Below are 20,977 nucleotides of genomic sequence, written 5' to 3' on the forward strand. Positions count from 1 at the left end.
TACTCAAACAGGGTTGGGGCTGAGAGTGTTAAATAATAAATTACGTTTCTCAATTGATTGATTTAAGTACTTCGAAGAAGTAAAATGCCATAAAGTTTGATTAACGTTACTCTTCAAAGGCAAACTTCAAAGAAAAATGAAGTGCATTTATTACATCGGACATTTAGTTTAGGAATTATGGTATTAGAACTGTAAATTAAATGACTACGTCATGTGAGGAATAAATTTACCATATATGTAGTTTCCTAATGTTTAGTCTTTCATCAAAATATATTTAATGTTTCTTTTATGGACACTCGATTATGAGAATGGAACATGTAGTTCACAGTAGATTCACAGTTACTGCATTCAGTTTATTTCCATTAAAGATCGAAATCACGTACACTCAACTATGTAGACATCGTAAAGAAACTCACCTTAAAATCAATGTTGTCCTGTCTTCTATTTTAGACGATTGTTCTGACAAAATATTATTAGGATTTCGCTCATATTTATAGTATGGATATGTGCAATCATATTCAAAGAAAACTTGGACATACATACACACTTTCTAGAATTCTACTCATGGTCGTGTGTTTCATATTCTGATAAGACTGATTTCCGAAATGAAATAAATAAATTCTTCGAAGGACAAAGAATATTCACAAATACACCCAAATCGTTTTAATAAACGACACTATTTTCTACTTTCAATTCTGTAAAAATATGGTGAATAAAGGGTGTGACACATTGGCAATTTGGTAAAATTATAACATTAATAGGAATTGATGACCAATGAACACAATTAATGAGAAAAATTTTTGGTCCACTCCAGCATACGAATATGGCTGTAGAGCTTCTGAAACTCCATAACCATATATAATGAAAACCGATACCAAGATATTGGAAGTAGTAATCGCGATAATGGTCTTAATCGTCTTCGACAAAAAATAAGACACATATATATACCATTTGTTGCTTTTGAAGTTATCTTTCTCTATGAAGTGGTTGGACCGATATTCACATTCTAAGTTGCGGATAAGTAATCTTAAATGTTATCATGTGGTGAATATAAATAATACTAACTTAGTTGTGTTCAGACCCGAACTTTTGCGTGATCTACCGTGGATCAATACAAGTTTCACGTTTGTGGCCACATGAATTACATGTAAGTCGCTTTTCTATAGTTTTATATGGTAATATAATTTCCGCTGGCCTGTAAATCCAGAATTGGAAATGCATCTAATTTCACATATATAATTCAACATTGTCCGTAAAAATGTACAATTATTGCGCCTTACATGTAATTTACTCTTATACGTGTCGGCAGTCAGCGTCCTAAATTTCTAACAACAACAGATTGATCTGATAATTTCCTTAATTACGGTCAGTTTAGGAAATTCTAAATAGACAGTATATAATGAAATAATTAGCATATTCTTCAATTCTTAATATCTTAAAAATCTTGTGCATTTATTATTTTCATTTTCCATAAATTCTGTTACAAAGGTGAGTCAAAAATCATGCATTATTTCCTCAACCCAAACAGCAGGCGCATGTATACGTCATGATTGACTATAATTACAAAGTCAAATTGGTCCAAGAGGTAGTGTGGGAAGCTTACCATTTAACACCAAGGTCCCGAATCTATCTGTATCTTCAGTCAGTTTTTAGTAACAGTGACTATGAGTGCTCAATAACGTGTAACTGGGAACTGTTATTGTATGTGTTCGAACTCGTGCATAACACTGCGGCATCACCCAAAATATTGTCACGTAAAAGGGGAAAGGTGCAGTGAATCACAGCACAGCAACTCGTAAGTTCCAGAAATTTCATAGAGATTGTTAAAATCTCGACAAGGTAACAGATTCTGATATCATACGACACGCTATTGAGGGAAAGCCATCTACCAGCACACGACGATTGACAAACCAACTTGGTATGTCCCAGTTCATTGTAGTGCATCAGGTTCACGGACTCGGGAAAATAACCAAGAGCTGGCGCACCCGCGTTACATGAGTTGAGCCCAGCTCATGCCGCGAGAAGAGTTGATGTGTGTTGCTGCAAAATCCGCTTCATGCGTATTTCCTGAAACGAATTGTCATATGCGACTAACAATGGATGTTTTTCTGAAATCCGAATGTGCAAAAACCTAAACTTCTAGAACCGGTAGTCAAACAGAACAGTTTTGAGCATAAAATTATGCTCTCTCTGTATGTGGTGGAACTATGAGGTGGTAATTCACTTTGAGTTTGTTCCTAACGGTCGTATCATGAATGCCGACCTTTATTCCGAACAGTTGGAGCGGATATGTGCTGCACTACGTCAACTATCTTGCATTGATGAACCGAAAACGCGCCCTGCTGTAACAAGAAACCATACTCAGCTCCAAAAACGCAGCAAAACAATTCAGTAACTCGATGGCATCGAGCTGATGCCACATCGGACATACTGTCCTGACTTTGCGCTTTCGGATTACTATATGTTTCGGTGCACTTCTTGAAATCACGATACTTCACTAACGAGCAGGAGGTGGAAACAGCAGTGACTTTGTCTCTTATTGACATAGAATCGAGGAACTGGCAGGAAGGTGACTATAGACAGTCCGACAAGAGGAAATGTTAACATGCATTTACTGTACTGTAATAGATGCAGATATGTCCTGTAACAGAATATTGCAAAACTTATGACTTACCCTTGTAGCAATGGCGATATCAAATTTTAAACAAGGGCTGAAAGAAGTACTGTGAAAATAGTAGTAATCTTCTTGAGCACGATTGAAGATACGTCCTGGGGAGAAATTATATAGATCCGAGAGTATATCCCCGGGCCACCCTGTGAAACCTTCACTGCCTATTAACGTTATAATCTCGTGTCCTGCTAGTGTACCACACTACATGTTGAAAATCTGTATTACGTATTTTGTTACAAAGCTCTAACGTTACCCTGTAATTGATATCTGTTTTGTTTAAGTGGAACTTGCTCCTTTTAAAAATACGTAAAACTTCATTCACTATCATTTTACAGAATAAGTGAGAAATATCACTGTGGCGTATTTGAAAAACGAAGATAGATGCACTATGTAGAATGAACCACGTACTAGTCACAAAATATTGTTAGTTTTATTTATTTATTTTGAAGTACAATGATCGACGAGTATATACCAAGGATAATAATGGTGTAATGACGAAAGTGAGAGGAAACTGGAGAACTCAAGAAAATCCAATCATACGATGTTTGTCCACCACAAATCCCTAACAGTGTTTTCAGGTCTCATAAGCCAGGAAAATGGTTGGCAGTTGATCGGTACTGTATAACGGGTACTTAAATTTCGGTACTACTGTATATAAAAGATTTCGAAAGCAATAGTTAGTTTTTTGATAGCATATTCTAAGTATTAAGTGATTATTCTAAATTAAACACAATTAATTTCACGTCAATAGCAGTCTAATAAAGCAAATGAGTTGTCAAAGAAATACCTCTAATGATTGTTAATACTTGATCCTGGAATGTAGATAACACGGAAAGACCACAAATTGTGAACGAAGCAGATTGAAACGAATTATTGCATTCAATAGAGCTGACTAAATTAATCGATTTAAAATAAGAGTATTAATCAGAAAGTCTTTGAAAATATTTTGACACCTGTCAATTTATCGAAGTGTTGCTTCTTTCAACTGACTTGAGAGTCCAGTATAGATGTTTGCTACAGTTCAAGATAAACTGACGTCGCTAAAAAGTGTCCTTTCATTTCATAGCAGTTCCGGCATACATTGAATAGAAATAATTCAATACGCTTAATACATATACTACAGGTATTCGTAGTTGTCTGTCAGATCCATAACCTCTTGAACACAATCGAACAAAATACAAATTCGTGTTTATAGTATGTGGATGCTAGCTTTCCTGTTAAACTCTTGTTTTATCAGTTTCCGCTCTCGGCCAAGCATAGAAGATAGAGAGATCTGGTACGCCGATTCGCATTTACCTTCGCAATTTTCCGATAGGGCTAGGAATGGAAAACAAAACAGTTGTCCTTCAAAACCAATTGTAAGCATCCATCCAGATAAAAATTTTGTTCAGTTTGTGTTCTTTCGATTTCCTTCAAGATGTGGATTGATTATTGTGACATTGGTGATTAATATCCTGTATTCAAAATTTTTGTTTCACGACCACCTCTTCAGAAAATGCAACAAATTTCTTACAGCTTTGAAGCTGCTACTACTATTATTATTATTATTATTATTATTATTACTATTATTAATCATCATCATCATCTATTGAATGCACTAAGTAGTTCCACTCCAGTTGTCATTTCGTTTTCGTATAAGTCTACAAAACATTACTGGAGACGGTACTACCACTACAGTACAGCTCCGGTTGCGTATTCTCTAAGGTCAGTAGTTGTTAATGTTGCTATTTCTGGATTTTAAGAAAGTGGATTAGACCACTGCTGACCCTTTCATGGTAAATAATTGTTTTGTCTTAAAAATGTAAGTTCGTATGTACGTAATATGAATTTGTAGTTACAGGTACTGATTATCTAGATTATCTAATTCCTTAGGGCAGTTATTGAGACCCTCTGAAGATAAGTATTCAAGACTAATGGTTCACTGGAATCTTGCATTCAAACTGTGCATCCATTTTACATATTTCAAAATATTGCGAAAGTCGAAATAATAATAGTAATAATAATAATAATAAAACTTCCTCAGCAATTACAGGTTGCAAATCTGGCCATCGATAATCCCATTCCTTCAGCTTTCGGAGCGCATTTTCAGATTGACCACGTTGGCTCGCCATTGTTTTCTAGATATACTGTTGATGTTCTGATGCTGCTGTAGTTCTGAGGAACTATTCTCTCTAGCTGAGTTAAAATTTTGTAGAACTATTTTGTTTAGTTGTTGAACATTAAGATTTCATTTGCTTTTCATTTGATGTTTAATTTTCTTTCTTTAAAGAACTGTACAGGTACATTTTGAATGTCAAGCTATACTTAGAGAATACACTTAATATTTCTTTCACCGATATTGTTTTTTTTTATTCTGTAAGAATACATGTTCATATTCGTTATGAATACAAAGACTTAGTCTTCATTCTTTCTTAATTCCTCATATTTTTTTAAAAATACTAGTTTACAAATTCGAGTACTTTTTTGCATTTTCTAAAAAATTACGCGCAGCGATATTAATATTGGTCTTTGAATTCTGCAATATTGAAACAAGTGAGTATCGGAGCACTTTTAACTATAATTAAGGACCTAGGAAATAATACTGCAGAATATATATCTTTGAAACATCATTTACAGTCGTGAAGTATATCATGGACACAGTATATCAAATATAAGCATGATATATTTCTTAAGTTGAAAATGGCTTGCTAAAAAGTCTTTTTCTTACTATATTTACAAAAACAAAAAAGTGGTCCAACAATTTTGTTTGTTTTCATTATTCTTTTTTTTTTTCTTCCTTTCTAATGAATTTATATTATCATTAATCTCTTTCACATCTTATTTATTTATTGCCTTAGTTACAGAACTCTCTGAGTTAGAAACTTGATATTGTGAATAAAGAATTGAGGTGGACAGACTGCCAGAAATTAATCAATGTAAAAATTTGTGTTATGAGATTACATTTAAATTTATATTTCCTAATATAAATTCTTTCGAGTGCAATTTAATTCAATTTCAAAGACAGAATTTATTCTGGAACTTGTCAAAACTAGGTTGTTAAAGTGTCGACTGATTAGAAATTGTATGGTAACATGCAGTGGCGGCGATTGGACGTTAAAGGGGGGGGGGAAGACATGATCTGAATATTTGTATATCAATGTTAATTTCTGTGGTTGCTTCTAACACTTTGTTTAAAGAAACGTTGTATAACTAATAGGATACTATCATTTTCAGTCAAAATACCGTGTATCGTATTTCATATTTTATTAAGTAAATTGACAAGAGCAACGCAAGTAGGTACTAACCCTTTGTAATCTTAAACAACGAAACTGTAAGAAGAGATTTGATTCCTTACTCATGAACATCTTAAAATTCTGTCTGGAAAATTTTGTGATCAGATTATTTAATAGTAAATCTGCGAAACAAATACATAGAAAGGATAATATTAAATCATAGTAATGAATAATGGGGCCTGTTTTGTAGAAATTGTATTGAAACTGGGGATTAATGAACAACTTATATTTTTAATTACACATACCATTAAATGTATGTTATTACTCTTAGAAAATGAAAGACAGCAAATACTACAAGCATATGCTACGACACTTAAAGAAATATTTACTTTTGCAACTTCCCGAAACGTTCTCGTTGCCATTAGGTACAGTTTTCACTTTCTTGGAACGCATCAAAACACAACAATACTTAGAATCACTCCACACTCCAGTTATACAAAACAATCCCAAAACCTAGAATTATGTTGAATTCACTAAATTTAGTTGTATATACAATGGCACTCCTAAACATACCACGTCGTTCGCATATTACACTACAAAACAATGGAAAAGGTATAGGTTCTTATTACTCTCTTTTTAATTAATATTCCTTACTGAGATCTTTCGTGGCTAAGCGGTTAGTGTACGAGCCTTTGGCGTGGGAGACCCGGGTTCTATTCCGGTGGGAGCTCATGTGGTTCGGATTCCGCGTTGATCAGTATGCTCACGTCTCATATAGCTTCGCTGCTGAACGGGATGTTAAACTCAAAGAAATCAAATCAAATCAAAATATTCCTTACTATTAGAAAGAAGAAAAGACATTTTAGGAGCTCAATTATTGGGCAATTAATAACTCGTGAAAGTTTTTTTTTTCTTTCTTTCTTTCTTTCTTTCTCGAAATGTTGTATTAATAAGTTCCAAAGCGGCTAACTACAGTAACATATCGAGCCCTTGTATGAAGAAATGAAAGTACGTTGGAATTGTTGCGCTCCAATAGGTTAATTTTTGGGTCATTTTTCGTGGCGATTAAAATGCAATTCCTGTAGCTCGCTTAACTCCACGGGAAGACAGCCAATACGTACTCACGCAAAATCAAATATTATATGGTACCATTTTTTTCAATGAACCACTAATAAATACAAAAACTTTATATTTGCAAATGAAACTATATACATTAATGGGTCATTTCAAAAAAGTGGTGGGCAACTGCCCCCCTTTGCCCCTCTAATCGCCGCCCATGGAACATGTTTGTAGAAAAAAGAGAAATGACTGACTAGCTGAAAACTTCTTACAAATGAATTAAAAGAACATATCCGATGACACAGTTTCAAAAACAAAAACTCGTTGGGAACAAAAATTTTCCCTAACTTTGTTTTCTCTGATAAATGAAAATTATGATTTGATTCAACTCGTTAAATAAATAAATAAATATATATATACTAGCAGCGTTCACCCCGCTTCGCTGCGGTCACCCCGGAACGCAATAAACTTTGTTACTTAGATAATTTTTACTTTTTCGCTTTCAAGTGATATGATAAAAACCATAGAAGATTGCACTAATGTTAACATTATATCGCCTGTCATTTATGTTAACCCGCCCCGCTTCGCTGCGGTCACCCCAACCCGCCCCGCTTCGCTGCGGTCATCCCGGAACGCAATAAACTTTGTTACTTAATAATTTTTACTTTTTCGCTTTCAAGTGATTTATAGCGCCTGTCAGTTATGTTAACCCGCCGAGTCACAGGGTCATGCGGGTTGCATATAAATACGTTTATTTTTATACCTATGATGAACTAATAACAAAGGATTTGTACGTATGGACACCTGAATGGTCAATTATCTCAAGACACTGGTAATTGAAAATTAAAGTGATATGATAAAAAACATCTAGGGTCCACATCCTAACAACCCCCCAAAAATGAAAGAAATCGGTTCAGCCGTATTAGCGTGATGAGCGGACAAAGGATTTTTTGTACGTATGGACACCTGATTGGTCAATTATCTCAAGACACTGTTAATTGAAAATTAAAGTGATATGATAAAAACCATCTAGGGTCCAAATCCTAACAACCCCCCAAAAATGAAAGAAATCGGTTCAGCCGTATTAGCGTGATGAGCGGACAAAGGATTTTGTGCGTTCTCTTTTATATATATAGATAATGTCTGATGAAGAGGACGTTAGGTCCTTGAAACTGTAACACATTGTAAGTATAGTTTTTAATATATTTCATTCTGCTCTGGTCAGAACTGTGTTTTATTTGTTACTCTACTTATCCAGAGCCATGGAGTTTGTTCAAATAAATATATACTTATATGCGAGAAATTCTTTAGTAGTTAAATGTACAGTTTCTGAGGTGGTTGTATAATCATGATGTAAAAAATTTCAGGCAACAACAGAAGTTAGTCTTCACTAATTGACTATTATTTTTAATACAGCATGTTGCCCCCATAAAACTGGAAAATAAAATCGAGTCTGACAGTGCTATGTAGTTTCTTAACTCTCTTACTCTTCACGGAAAGGTCAGATAGTCCTGGGTACAGTTCTGATTTGTAAATTGGCTATAATGAAAATTTGTAAGCCTTAAAACTTTCAAGTGAACATTCAGAAATTCTGTAAGAAAAAAAATTGCGTATGTTGAGGCATCAACTTACCAGGCACCTTATATACTATGACAGTACCAAATTACTGTAAAACACATGTGTTGGTTTGTGCATGTGTGAAATATTCGGGAAGAAACAATGTTCACACGTGTGTAGCATACAGCGTCCGGACTTAGTCGAAATAATTTTTCTGTGCAAAAACGCTACTCTGACATTGGTCTACTGGTATTATAATTCCGTACGAGATTTGTGCTGTGGAACATCATTATAATAAACACTCCCTGTGCTTTTGAGGCAACCTACTGGAAGGAAGCGATCTAATTGTAGTCGGTTGACGAAAGGTCAGTGCAGATACAGGAGGTCTAGTGTTAGTATGAGAGGTCGGGACTCATGTCTGTTGACGAATATTGGTTCTTACCGAAGCAGCTTTGCCTTCACTTGCTGCAGTTTAGTATAATACGAGGTTTGATTCAAAGAAGATCGGATGGGTATCAAGAAAACAGCATTGTCACAAATATATCTTATTCAAGTTTGTCCCCTTCGAAATACTGTTCTCGATTAGTAAGCCAACGCTTCTTTACTCCTGGAACACTTAATTGGGTATTTTATGTAGCTGTTGTATTTAATTGATCTCATCAAATGTGGTGTAACGGCGTCCTTTCCAGGTAGACTTAAATTTGGGAAAAGGAAGAAGTCCACCGGAGTTAAATCAGAAGAAGGTGGTTGAGGTACAACGATTCTTTGATTATCTCCAAAGAATTGTGTGATGAATGAATTGGCGTGTTGTTGTTGTTGTTGTTGTTGTGCAACAACCAACTCTGGTTTGATCACAGATGAGGTCTCTTCTTGTGAACGGGTTCCGCAAACGCTTCATAGCTTTTACGTAATAGTTAGTGCTGGTTCACTGACCACGTGGAGTGTACTCATGGTAAATTATGCCTTGATAGCCAAAGAAAACCACGAAGGGTAGCTTCAGACTTCATCGCTAATCAGAGTTTTCTTCGACAGACAAATCTTTCCCAACTTACTGTCATAACTAAGCCTTGGTTTCGATATCGAACCATAAACCAAGATTTCATCTCCTGTTACAACGCTTTTCAGAGAGTTTTCATATCCACTGGCATTCTAAAGAGTTCGTTACTGATTTTCACTCTGTTCTCATTCTGCTTCGTGGTTAACACGTGGCACGAACTGAGCTGCATTGCGATGCACGTTCAGTTTTTCTGCCAAAATTGCTTGACACGATCTAAAGCCGATGTCTACATTTTCAGCATTCTCTCTGATAGTCAAACGCCGATTTTGGCGAACCAAATACCGAATGTCATCATATGAATTGTATACTGATGTGCAACGCCGTCCGCTTGGGAGATTTTCATCTATCGATTTTCTTCGTGTCATGAACAGACTATACCACTCGAAATACTATGAGTAACTAACTCATGGCTTCATCGCCGAAACCTTGCTGTAGCATTACCCTATTCAAATAAGAGATAACAAAAAGTATTTTAAAGCCTGGAGCCTTTCGTACTCTCTATTTCAATATCGAAGTAAAAACTGTAAGTATTACAGAGAAATAGTTTTTAAAGTTCATTCAGCGTTCCAGGAAAGATTTCATCTCCGCCCTTACACGTCTGTTAAAATCGGAAGTGATAGGTTTAACAACTACTGTTTTCATATTGTCTTTTCCTGTAGCAAAAACATTCAACCACTTCCGTTTTCAGGGTGTCTATCGGTCACGAATGTCACGAAAAAGTCACGAAATCAGAAAACGGTCATGAAAGTCACGAAATTTAGCTTTTGGGTCACGATTTTTTTAACTGTGCAAATGTAAGTACAGATTGGAAAATTTTGTTCTATAAAACATCAGAATTCAACACAAAAAATGTCTATGGTCAGCTTTAGACGCTACCAAATCGCAAGCAAGGTACGTTTGTATCGCATGGATGAAAATTCGGCCTAATTCGCACCCAAATTCTCTTGAAAATGCTAGGAAGTTAGGAAATTTTATGACTTGGTAAAGAAAAGGTCACGAAAAAGGCACAAAATTTCATTGTGGAATTTTAGTAAACACCCTGGTTTTTAATATGGAATCCCTGTAGAATAAAACCAGATTGATAGCAAATAGAGAAAAATATGTATTATTTGAACTAGACCCAGTGTTCCAAGAGTAAATTCCGTATTCCTCTGTTGAAATCTCAAATAGTTTTTACTATTTCCCGTTGCAGTAATACCAGAATGCAATAATGGATCCCCAAAAAGCAAAAATGATAAGAGATAGCGAGAAATAGATATTTTGATATGGATTCATCGTCCCCGTGTCCGTCTGTTTAAACTGGAAGTTGCAAATTATCACTTTCGATTATAATACTGGACCTCTCTATTTTCGATTCGAAGTCTTACCATAGTTTTACAGTGTTTTCTCGGGGTTGTTCCGTTTTCTCCACTTTGTTTCGTTTTCTGCTATTTCAGTCATTACCATAATCACCGTCTGCCTTTGCCTCAGTGCGTAACTATGGTACTTTTTTTAAATCACAGCCTGAAACGAAACTCACCTTTCAGTATGTAAGGAATATGAAGCTTGTAGATCTTTCGAAACCGTAAATGTGATTTGTTTATGTAATTACGGGACACATTACGTCATAGACAGTTACAGTTACAGTAAATTAGAAATGTTAGTTGAAATTAAAATGAAACCACTGCTCTATTACCATGACTTGCCATTTTGACAATTTCTGGCTATCGCTACCTGTTGTTTATACAGTTCCCGTATTTTCCGGCTAGACGTCATTTGTGACACATTATTTTTATGTGAATGTAAGATTCACTTTGAATGAGAGAACCTCATACAAAGTATATAAACATTACTCAGTGGTGTCACTAGAAATTTGAAAATAAATATTTATTGCTTTAGTATAAAGAAGAGATTTAATAATACATATTTTATGTCCTCTTACCTAAGTAAATAAAAAAAAAGTCCATATTATTTATTTGGGACAAAATGTTGCAACAAGAAACATTCTGCGATTCTCAATTCAGAGATGTATAAATCAAGACAAACTTACTTACTGTGACAATGAATTAACACTTCGACATTAAATTTCTCGTAGTTTGTGTTTACAATGCGTAGTTCAAGAAATATTATAGAGTTCACTTTTATCGGAAAACTTAAAATCTTTTTGCGGAACTTAAGCCTTCACTTAAAAAGATACCTGGTTATCGTTATCTTATTAGTACTTAAGGAGTATGTCGAAATATTTCATAAACAGCAAAATGTATTAAATATAGGTTAACCTAAATCAATAAGTCACTCGCCTGAGTCAACGGTAGTGGTTGGAGAATTAAATTGAATTGGGGAGCATTCAAAATTATTTCTACATTCATTTGGTATGCTTGTAAAACAGAGAGGTACAGAGGTGTTAATCATATTATGAGAATAATCTCTGGATTATTTTTAGATAGTTTGTCTCTAGTACCACAGAAGGTAAATGAACATAATTACAGATGTTTTTTTGCAGTTGATGGTGCGTGATTGGTTGATATTTTAATAGAATGTCAGCCAATTAACTAATAATGCAAATTTCATGTAATTCTATTGATATTTTAATAGATAAAGCCTGGAAATGCTGAATATCTGTGTTTAAAAAACAGAAGTTGCTTTCCATGTGGTGCATGGTTTGTAAGAACGATTTTATGAGAGCTTAACACTTTTTATTATTATTTTTAAGTGAAATTAGCGTTGGTTCTAGACCATTTGGATCTGCATATCGAACATTATAACGTTTAGCTCGTTCACTTCTTCACTACCTCAAATTATGAAAGTTATGATTTGAAACTAGTTTATTACAAGTTAAATACGCACAATTACATAAATCAATCGAAGAAAGAAGAAAGAGCAAGCAAAATAAATGATACATACAGTATCTCTTAAACTCGTCAATTCGAAGAAGATATTTTTATAATCAATAACACATTCTGGTTGATATCAAGAAAGGATATTTTCAATCAGTTTCTTCGAAAATGTTATTTAGTTATTTGTATTGTAAACATTAACTATCAAAAAATGATAAAATGAATTGATAACGGCAAGAACTCCAATGCAGTTGTTTCGCTTAACATGTTGTCGAGCATATATATATATTTAACTTTTGGAAAAATAAATTAAAAATTTATCTTGACTTTGCTTGATGTTGCCCTGAGCGTAATGTTATTGTAATGTCTGATATACAGAAAATAACTTTTCCATTGTATGCACTATATATAACAAAAAAATTGTCATTACTCATATTTGCAGTCTATATTGCAAGGCTTAACTTTGAGTATGAAGAAGCAAGTAACGAGCAATACTTTGCAAAGAATATTACTCGTTAATTAATTAACTCTATGGTTTGTGGAACCTGCAGGCTCAATGCCGCATTCACTAAAGCTCTACATTGACTTTTGTCCTTAACCAACTGAATCTAGTTTCTACTTTTTATTCCTATTTCTGTGAGATTCATCTTAATGTTGTCCTCCCATCTGTGCCTAGGACTTCTAATGGTCATTTTCCAATTGGATTTCCAGTTAAAATTTTGAAAGTGTTCCTGATTTCTTCCATTCTGGCTACATTACCTCCCCACCTGAGCCTCCTAGACTTGATGATCCTAATAAAATTTGATAAACTGGTTAAATAATGCATTTCTTTATTATGAAGTTTTCGCCATTCCCCTTTCCCATTCCTCTTTGGTTTGAATATTCGCCTCAGTATTTTATTCTCAAATACTTTGTGTTCTTCCCTCAGAGTAAGGACCATGTTTCGGAATCATACAGCACGACAGGCATAAAAGCTTCGTATTGCTCGTCAGAATTCCGTGCTTTCAGTCGACATTTAATTTCTTTGGGATATGATTTTCGACTGTTAATATTGTTCCTAGATATTTGAAAGTATCCACTTTGTCGAAATTATTATTTGATATTTTAATGTATCCCTAATTCGCAGTATTATGATTCCAGCGAATTTCCATGTATTTAGTTTTTTTTTTTTTTTTTCTGTATTTCCTTTTAAACCCATGCTCCTACAAGCATTTAATAAATCCTCTGCATTTCTTTTTATTGGAGAGAAACACTTTATTATTATTATTATTATTCCTCTCATGATCCTTCCTAATTATGCATAATGATGCATAAAAAGTTATCTTTTGTATTTGTGCAGCCGTGACTATCGAAGGATTTTTCTGCAAAAACAAGTTGCATATACGTTCCACTTATATTTATAGAGGCACAGGAGTCGTAGTCTCTATAGAATATTGACTACGGAAATCAAATGCAATATCAAAGACAGGCTTGCTGCGTCTCGTAACTCTTTATTATTCACTTTCTGACAAACAGTTTAATAGCAGGTCTGTTATATCCCTAAACATTTACGTGGATAAAATTAACTACTTCACTATTTAAGAATAAACACTCTATCGTTTTCCAAAATTCTCTATCGTTGAACTTTACTCATAACAACCTGTATTTTGCACAAAGTATCTGAACCCAATTTCTCAACAGAATGTGCCTCCTCTAAATAATTTCCTGGCAACATTCTGTTTCCTTTACCAAATAGAAATTACACACATGAACGATTGTAAACAAATAAGTGTACTTTTATTATTATTATTATTATTATTATTATTATTATTAATAATAATAATAATAATAATAATAATAATAATTCAGTTACTACCTTTCTTGATCTTCCATCAGTAAACCGAATTGCTTTTTCAATTTTTGATGTTCCGTAACCAGAGTAGCCAATATGATATCTCTCTTACCCATTGGCCACACTTCCTAGAAAAAGGGAATTTTACATTTCATGTAATCATAACAGGAAAGTAAATTTAATTTCTCAATCCTGTGGGCAAAGAAATCTAGAAAAGTTTATGAACATAATTAAATGACATTTGTAAGCAAATTACTAGTGTAAGTTACGTAGTAGAATATATAAGTAGATTATTTGTAGAGATTATAAGAACTCACTTTGTAAAAATATATTTATTACCTATGCACTCGTTACGCTAAATAAGATAGTATAAAACATTACTGTTGTAAAACAATAGTTAATTTATATAGCATGGTGTTTTTAGCATGAAAATGTAGATTTCCATTTTATACTTCCAAGACATTTTTTATGCTTACTGAATGCTTGTGCTGAATATGTAATGCTTTTTTCACAATTTTCTTTTTTAGTTTTGAAATTTTGTTTTTTTGTTCCCGAAATATGTTCACTTTCATCTTTCTCTGCTCTGTAACTCAGTCTTTTTTTTAACGCATAAAGAAAACAACGTAGCTGTAATTGAAAATGTAATATTTAATTATTAATTGAACTTCGAATAAAATTACTTATTATTAAAGAAAAAATTACAAATTCTTTGATCCAAGTGATAAGTATACGTGTCGTCTGAAGACTGATGCCGTGCTTGCTTGTGCACTAACAGAGCACTCATATCAATCAAGTGCTGAGTAAGAGTGAAAGTGAAACACAGTTTTATTTTTCACTCTTTAGTTCTTCACAGCCCTCAGGCTAGTGGTCCTAACCAATCACCATTTTTTTACTAGTCCCAGCCGATGGGGTGAAAGGAAAGACTTGGGGTCCAAGTACATTGCATCAACGAGAACGAGGGCAAATCATTACTCGTGTAGTTGACGGTCAGAAGAGATGGAGCAAAAGTGCCCCTAACCTTGAGAAGCACATTCGCAATGTACCCATGAGTGGATTGGCTAAGATTGGAACTCTGCAGGAAATAGGTATGAAGAATTGTTGACTAACCATATTTATGTAATAAGAAAGACTCAATTTAATGCACAAAACTTGACTTCTTTCTTAACTACTTGTTTTTGCAATCGTCATAATAAAAATAATTTTGTAATTTCCAGTGCACCTACCATGTAACTAATATTGACTGTACTCAGTCTCTAACATAAAAGGTGCAGTTTGACTTCTTTTCTTAATAACAGCTAAATTTTAATTAAATGCAAGGAAGAACAAAATTCCTTTCGCAAAAGGAAACTTCTTAATTTAAAAAAAAATCTCCATCAGCACCTTATCTCTTTCGCTTGTTTTGTTTTATCAAGTAGTCACATAAATAAACTTTTACAGTTTCTTAGATTATATGCTTTATGGCTTCATACTATAAATTGTTTTTAGGTTATTTTTTAAATACATATATATTATGTGTAAGTATGTGTGTGTGTGTGTGTGTGCACTTTAACACAGACGTTCTCACTTTCGTCCAGGCTACTCTGAGGAGAACCTGCACTTTCGATGTAAGTTGCATAGCTAAGTTCTAAGTAATGTAGTGTTTGTTTATATATATTTTGATTTATTGCACCTTATTGCATGACATTTCAGTTAGATTTTTTTTATTTATTTCATATTTTATCTTTGATCGAAGAGGACATTAGTAATTTATATATAAAATATATAAATACATATAGAGATTATAGAAGTTTTAGAGTGAATGTATTTCATTCATTAGCGCCATCTATCAAATGGATTGGAAATTTTATTCAGTAGTAAATCATTAGCATCAACAAAGTTGGATTATGTATGTTTCTAATGTTACTCGTAGTCATAGTAGATTAGTAGACAGATAGGTGTGAAATATGTCTATTATTGATATGTGATGTCATTGTGTAACTTATTTGTGGATTTTCGTTACAAGAAGCTCATTTCATAACGTTCAAATGTGTAACCGCTCTGTTCCAGATTATACAGAGGTAGATTGGCCAGAATACTCAATGGGACCAAAACCAATTGTACCGGTACCTATTCCTACCCTTTACAATGGAACAACTGCTGACTCCAAGAAGCCGAAACTCACGATAATCGAATTAGTTCTCTATAATATGGCAGCAATGTTAGCAGGTGTGGCAGCAGGCTACGACGTGAGGTTATCCAATGTTTCAGCAATTCATCCTCGCCTCCATCCTGACAGGTATGTTAAGCAAACAAAATCGAGAGAAACTGAGTATTCAGATTTTCGTTCATTAAAGGTGAAGTTTTAGATAAAATGATGTGAACATGATTAAGACAGTATCAGTTCTGATTTTGTACACGTAAAAGGACCTAACATTAGCTTTACTAGGTTTTTTTTTTTAGTAAGAACGTCTAGATGACTTGATCCTGGAATATATTATCTGATGAATATTTAACAGTGAGATCTGCATTTATTGTGTAAAACACCTGATAATTACACGCATTCGATTGGTGCTCCTTAAACGTTAGCGGACAAAGTCTAATTTCATTGCCATAGAGACACTGATCTCTACATTCATAGCATACATAGTTATTTTCCAGTGCTGAGGTCATACATAAATAGCTGTAGACATATTAAAGGAAGACCCTTATACCTAGAATGAAATAGATTCAGAATATGTATTTGTTTACGCGTGTTTGGTAGACTTCTGTCCTTAGGGACAAAATAATAATAACATGAAGATATGCCAATTGCAAAAAAAAAATTGTGATACAAAAACTGGTAATAAATTTGTGATACAAAAACTAGAAACCAATGGATTGGTGCATCCGTATTCCTGTTCTTCCTATTATACAAGGATTGATCAAGTAAAAAGTTCTACGAAAAAGTACGAACTCTGTAAAACATGCTTTGAGCAGGATATGAGTCAGTTGAATGCACTTATCACCGATAATCTATAGGAAATGCATGTAGGCATATTATGTGCCTGACATTACTTGGACATGAAAGAGGAAGCTGGATGACAGAACAGAGTTAGTTAATTGTCCAGTGAAACATTGTCAGTTGTCTAGGAAGCTCTTCTCAAGCTCGAGAATTCTTACGACAAATAATCTCTGACAGCAGAAAGCACCATGCCTGTCGATATTTATCAGAGATTAGTCATTCCCGGCCAAACAGGTTTCAGAAAACACTCGTTCTATGATTCAGACTTAACATCCTGTTATTTATTTGGACGCTTCAAGAAACACCTTGAGGATTGATGTTTTGGATCACACACCAAGCTTAGAGACCCATGGAATGGACTGATTTCTCTCACGACCCAAAATCTTCCTTGCAACTTTGCATGCATAATCTGTTACAGCAGTGAGATCTCTACCTTGAGGCTTATAGTGCATACTTCTCAACTTGAAGAAAGAATTGAATTTTTCCTGGCGATGTGATTTTCGAAAGTGTTCTCGGGCTTTCAGCAAGCTGAAGATATTGACATTATAAGATATGGATGTCAATATCTTCACCAGGTTGATAGTCCGAGAACACTCACTAAAAACTTATGAATTTGTGAGTATAGTGACAGTTGGGATTTTTCGTCGCCTTGTCATTTGTCCAATCCATGTATTACTTTATAAGGAAGTTAAAGAATGCCTTTCGTTTCGTGGATTTATTTCCATTTCCTTATGTATTTCACCCACCTTCTATTCAGTAAGCACCATTGGAGGACCGAAATTCCTTGAGATGAATTTGAGTTTCTACTTCTTTTGCGTGCCGATCGTGTAATTTCTACACAGGAAGTACATATTTACTTTATATTGAATTTAAAATTGTGTAGCATATAAATTTGGTGTCAAAAATCCTTTAAAAATATTATTAAATCCCTTTTATCAATGATCAGTGTGTATCTATGTTAATATCTGTTTATTCTAATGTTATCAGCTACCAAAATTTCTGTATGAGTAAAGCTTAAGAATTTTGGTGCCTGGTAATATTAAGAATAAACAGATGCGAAACTAGAAGCACATTGTCCATGTGTTAATAGTGATAATTTAGTAATATTTTTTCCCATGGTTTTCACAACAATTTTATATCCTACACAATTTTAGACCCAATATGAAATAAAGACGTAGGTACTTGTATAGAAATTAAAATATCAGCACGCAAGAAGAGTGGAACTGAAATTTTATCCTAAGAAATTTCGGTTCTCGTAGTGCCCTCTGCATGAAAGGGGGCAAAATATACAAGAAGAAGAAAATAAATCCACATAGCAAGAAAGATAAAAAAAAAAAAAAAAAAAAATCACTGCGTATACAAATAGGCCAACCCCCATAATATTCAACCAAAATTTGGTACCACCTAAACCACTCCTTCCTTTTTTTTTTAGCTAGTTATAATATTCTTTCTATGTATTATATCTATCTATCTATCTATCTATCTATCTATCTATATATATATATATATATATATATATATATATATTGGTAGATAATATTTCTTTTTATATTTTCACATGAATGTAATAAATATTTAAGTGTAAGACAAGGCAAAATGCCTTAATTTAGCAATTTAAGATAAGAGTTAAGTAAATGTTCAAAATATTAATGCAATAAATGGCGAAGAGAATTCGTAAATTGGTCAGACTAATATTTTGCAATAATACATATGGTTATCAGAATAATAAAAACACCTGGGAAAAAGTGTAACTTACCAGATTAATATGGCGTAGGACTACCTTTCGCTTTCAAAACAGCTCTGATCCAACGTGGAATGGAGCCATAGAGGTAGTGAACGACAGGAAGGGGATACTATGGCATTGCACGTGCAATGCATTACTCAGTTATATGAGAGAGAGAATAGACGCGGAACTCTGCGCCGGATTCATGTCACCAAAACGGACCACAGGTGTTCAGTTAGGCAGGTTCGTGGATTGGCCGAGTTATGGAAAGGATGAAGAGTTGCATGAATAGGCACACTATCATCCTTGAATATGACGTCATTGCACCGAAACAATATCTGCACCATAGGATTCACATTGTCCCCTAAAATGGTGACATAATCACGGGCAAAGAAGCGACTGGGTCGCGTCAGCACCAGTGAAAACCATGTTATTGTGTCTCACAACATTCCAGGTAATGCTGTGTTTCATGGTAGGGCAAAGACATTCCGGATCATAAGCTTCTTCAGGCGTCTGCCATACAGGAATATGTTCCATGGTTTGAAATAAGATGGACAATGACCCATCCGACCATAGTACATTTCCAATCGTCATCCGCCATGTTGCGTGTTCGCGACACCGTTGGTGTCGTACTAAAGCATGATGGCTCCTTATCAACGGTTTCGCCGGTTTAACCAACCCTTGATCCATGTCATGATTTCGTGGTGGACTGTGATTGTCGACATAGATTGTGGGAAGTTCTACTTGAGTTCTTCCGTCAGTTGCATCGCATTTGCACGACGACAGTTGTGACGGACAATCCGCTATAACGCTCGGCGGAACTTGTCACTGACGGTTTTCTTCTGACTACTATTCCCTTTCGCCATTTTAATTTTGTTGTTGTCACCTTGGACACTGTCCTTGCAACCCATCTAACATACTTACCATTTTCATAACCGAGCGCCAACTATTTGCCCTTATTAGGAATTCGAAATTTTGCTTATTTTATACTGTCACCGTCTGTTCAGTTCACTGCACACTGCCGTTCTCTGCTCCTGACCTGATAACACCACCAACAAAAATCCAGCGCAGGTCGCCGCCTGACCATTGCCAACCGAAACATCTGACGTGTTTCCATTATTCTGATAATTATCAGTAGACCAATTAGTTATCAAGTTAATTTTGACCTACTTATTTATTTAGCTACAAAAATATATCTATCCCAACAGAAATCTAGAAAAGAAAATAATGGGTCTTATTTTATTTTATCTCTTCTGTTAGGTCACAAGAGGAAATGGAGGAAAGAAGATTCTGGTATGCTGATGGAAGTAATAGAAATTCCTACCTAGGGAACGATTACGACTTATCTACGTCGTCTGGGTATCATTACAACACGTACCATGGTCCTACTCGACATTATCGGCCGCAGTTAAATATGGACCCTAAACCCCTTCGTTTCACTGACTCACCACAGCACTATGCTGTGACTGCTCAGGGCACCCCAGCACCATCACCACGGCGAAAATCTTCCAGCACAAGCAATGAGGGAAGTGAGGTACGTTGTTTCTTTCTTCAGATAAGGGTTAAAATATGGTTTAAAAGCTTACGTTGACAATATATAGCTATTATAAGGAATGAAGGAAGAATCAGTTGCTTTAAACTTCCTGTTTCTGTATTATTGGAGCCAATGTTTTCTTTCATTTAAATTAATTGGTTGCAGTTTTACGTCTCTTTTCAGTATCAAGGCTATATGAAACTGGACATGCTGCTTAACGCAGATTTGAAACAGGCACCCTCACAAGGAATAGAATGTGGGGGCTTCGTTTAGAGAACACAAATACGTCAGCCACGCCGCTAAGTAATACCTTATATGTGTTCAAATCTACGCGTTCCTTTTTGATATTACTTAGAGCCTAAATTATCAAAATAAATTAATATTCCCTAACTGTGTGCATTATTTCTATAATAAAGTATAATAATATTGATTATTAATTAGTAATTATTAGGCAGAAACATAAATATTGCAACAAAAACAAATGTTGATAAACTTAAAATTAATATAATCATTCTGCTAAGTATTGCAAATAAATAA

The 20,977-nt window shown here is 34.5% G+C and overlaps 1 protein-coding gene across 9 annotated transcripts in view; it reads left to right on the top strand.

The window, feature by feature from the left end:
* LOC145660548 (mitogen-activated protein kinase kinase kinase 10-like) overlaps nucleotides 1-20,977 on the top strand; it is a 277,801-nt gene that overhangs the window by 239,588 nt on the left and 17,236 nt on the right. For 7 of the 9 annotated variants that reach the window (XM_081725750.1, XM_081725754.1, XM_081725753.1 and 4 more), the window contains exons 7-10: nucleotides 15,100-15,288; nucleotides 15,778-15,807; nucleotides 16,250-16,478; nucleotides 20,167-20,440. In XM_081725750.1, coding sequence (XP_081581876.1) covers nucleotides 15,100-15,288; nucleotides 15,778-15,807; nucleotides 16,250-16,478; nucleotides 20,167-20,440 — 722 coding nt within the window. The remainder of the gene's footprint in view (nucleotides 1-15,099; nucleotides 15,289-15,777; nucleotides 15,808-16,249; nucleotides 16,479-20,166; nucleotides 20,441-20,977) is intronic. The other 2 variants (XM_081725751.1, XM_081725752.1) reach the window with 2 other exon arrangements.

This window comes from Thermobia domestica, chromosome 9 (assembly GCF_964235325.1).
Source record: "Thermobia domestica chromosome 9, izTheDome1.hap1.1, whole genome shotgun sequence".
NCBI classification, from domain to species: Eukaryota; Metazoa; Arthropoda; class Insecta; order Zygentoma; family Lepismatidae; genus Thermobia; species Thermobia domestica.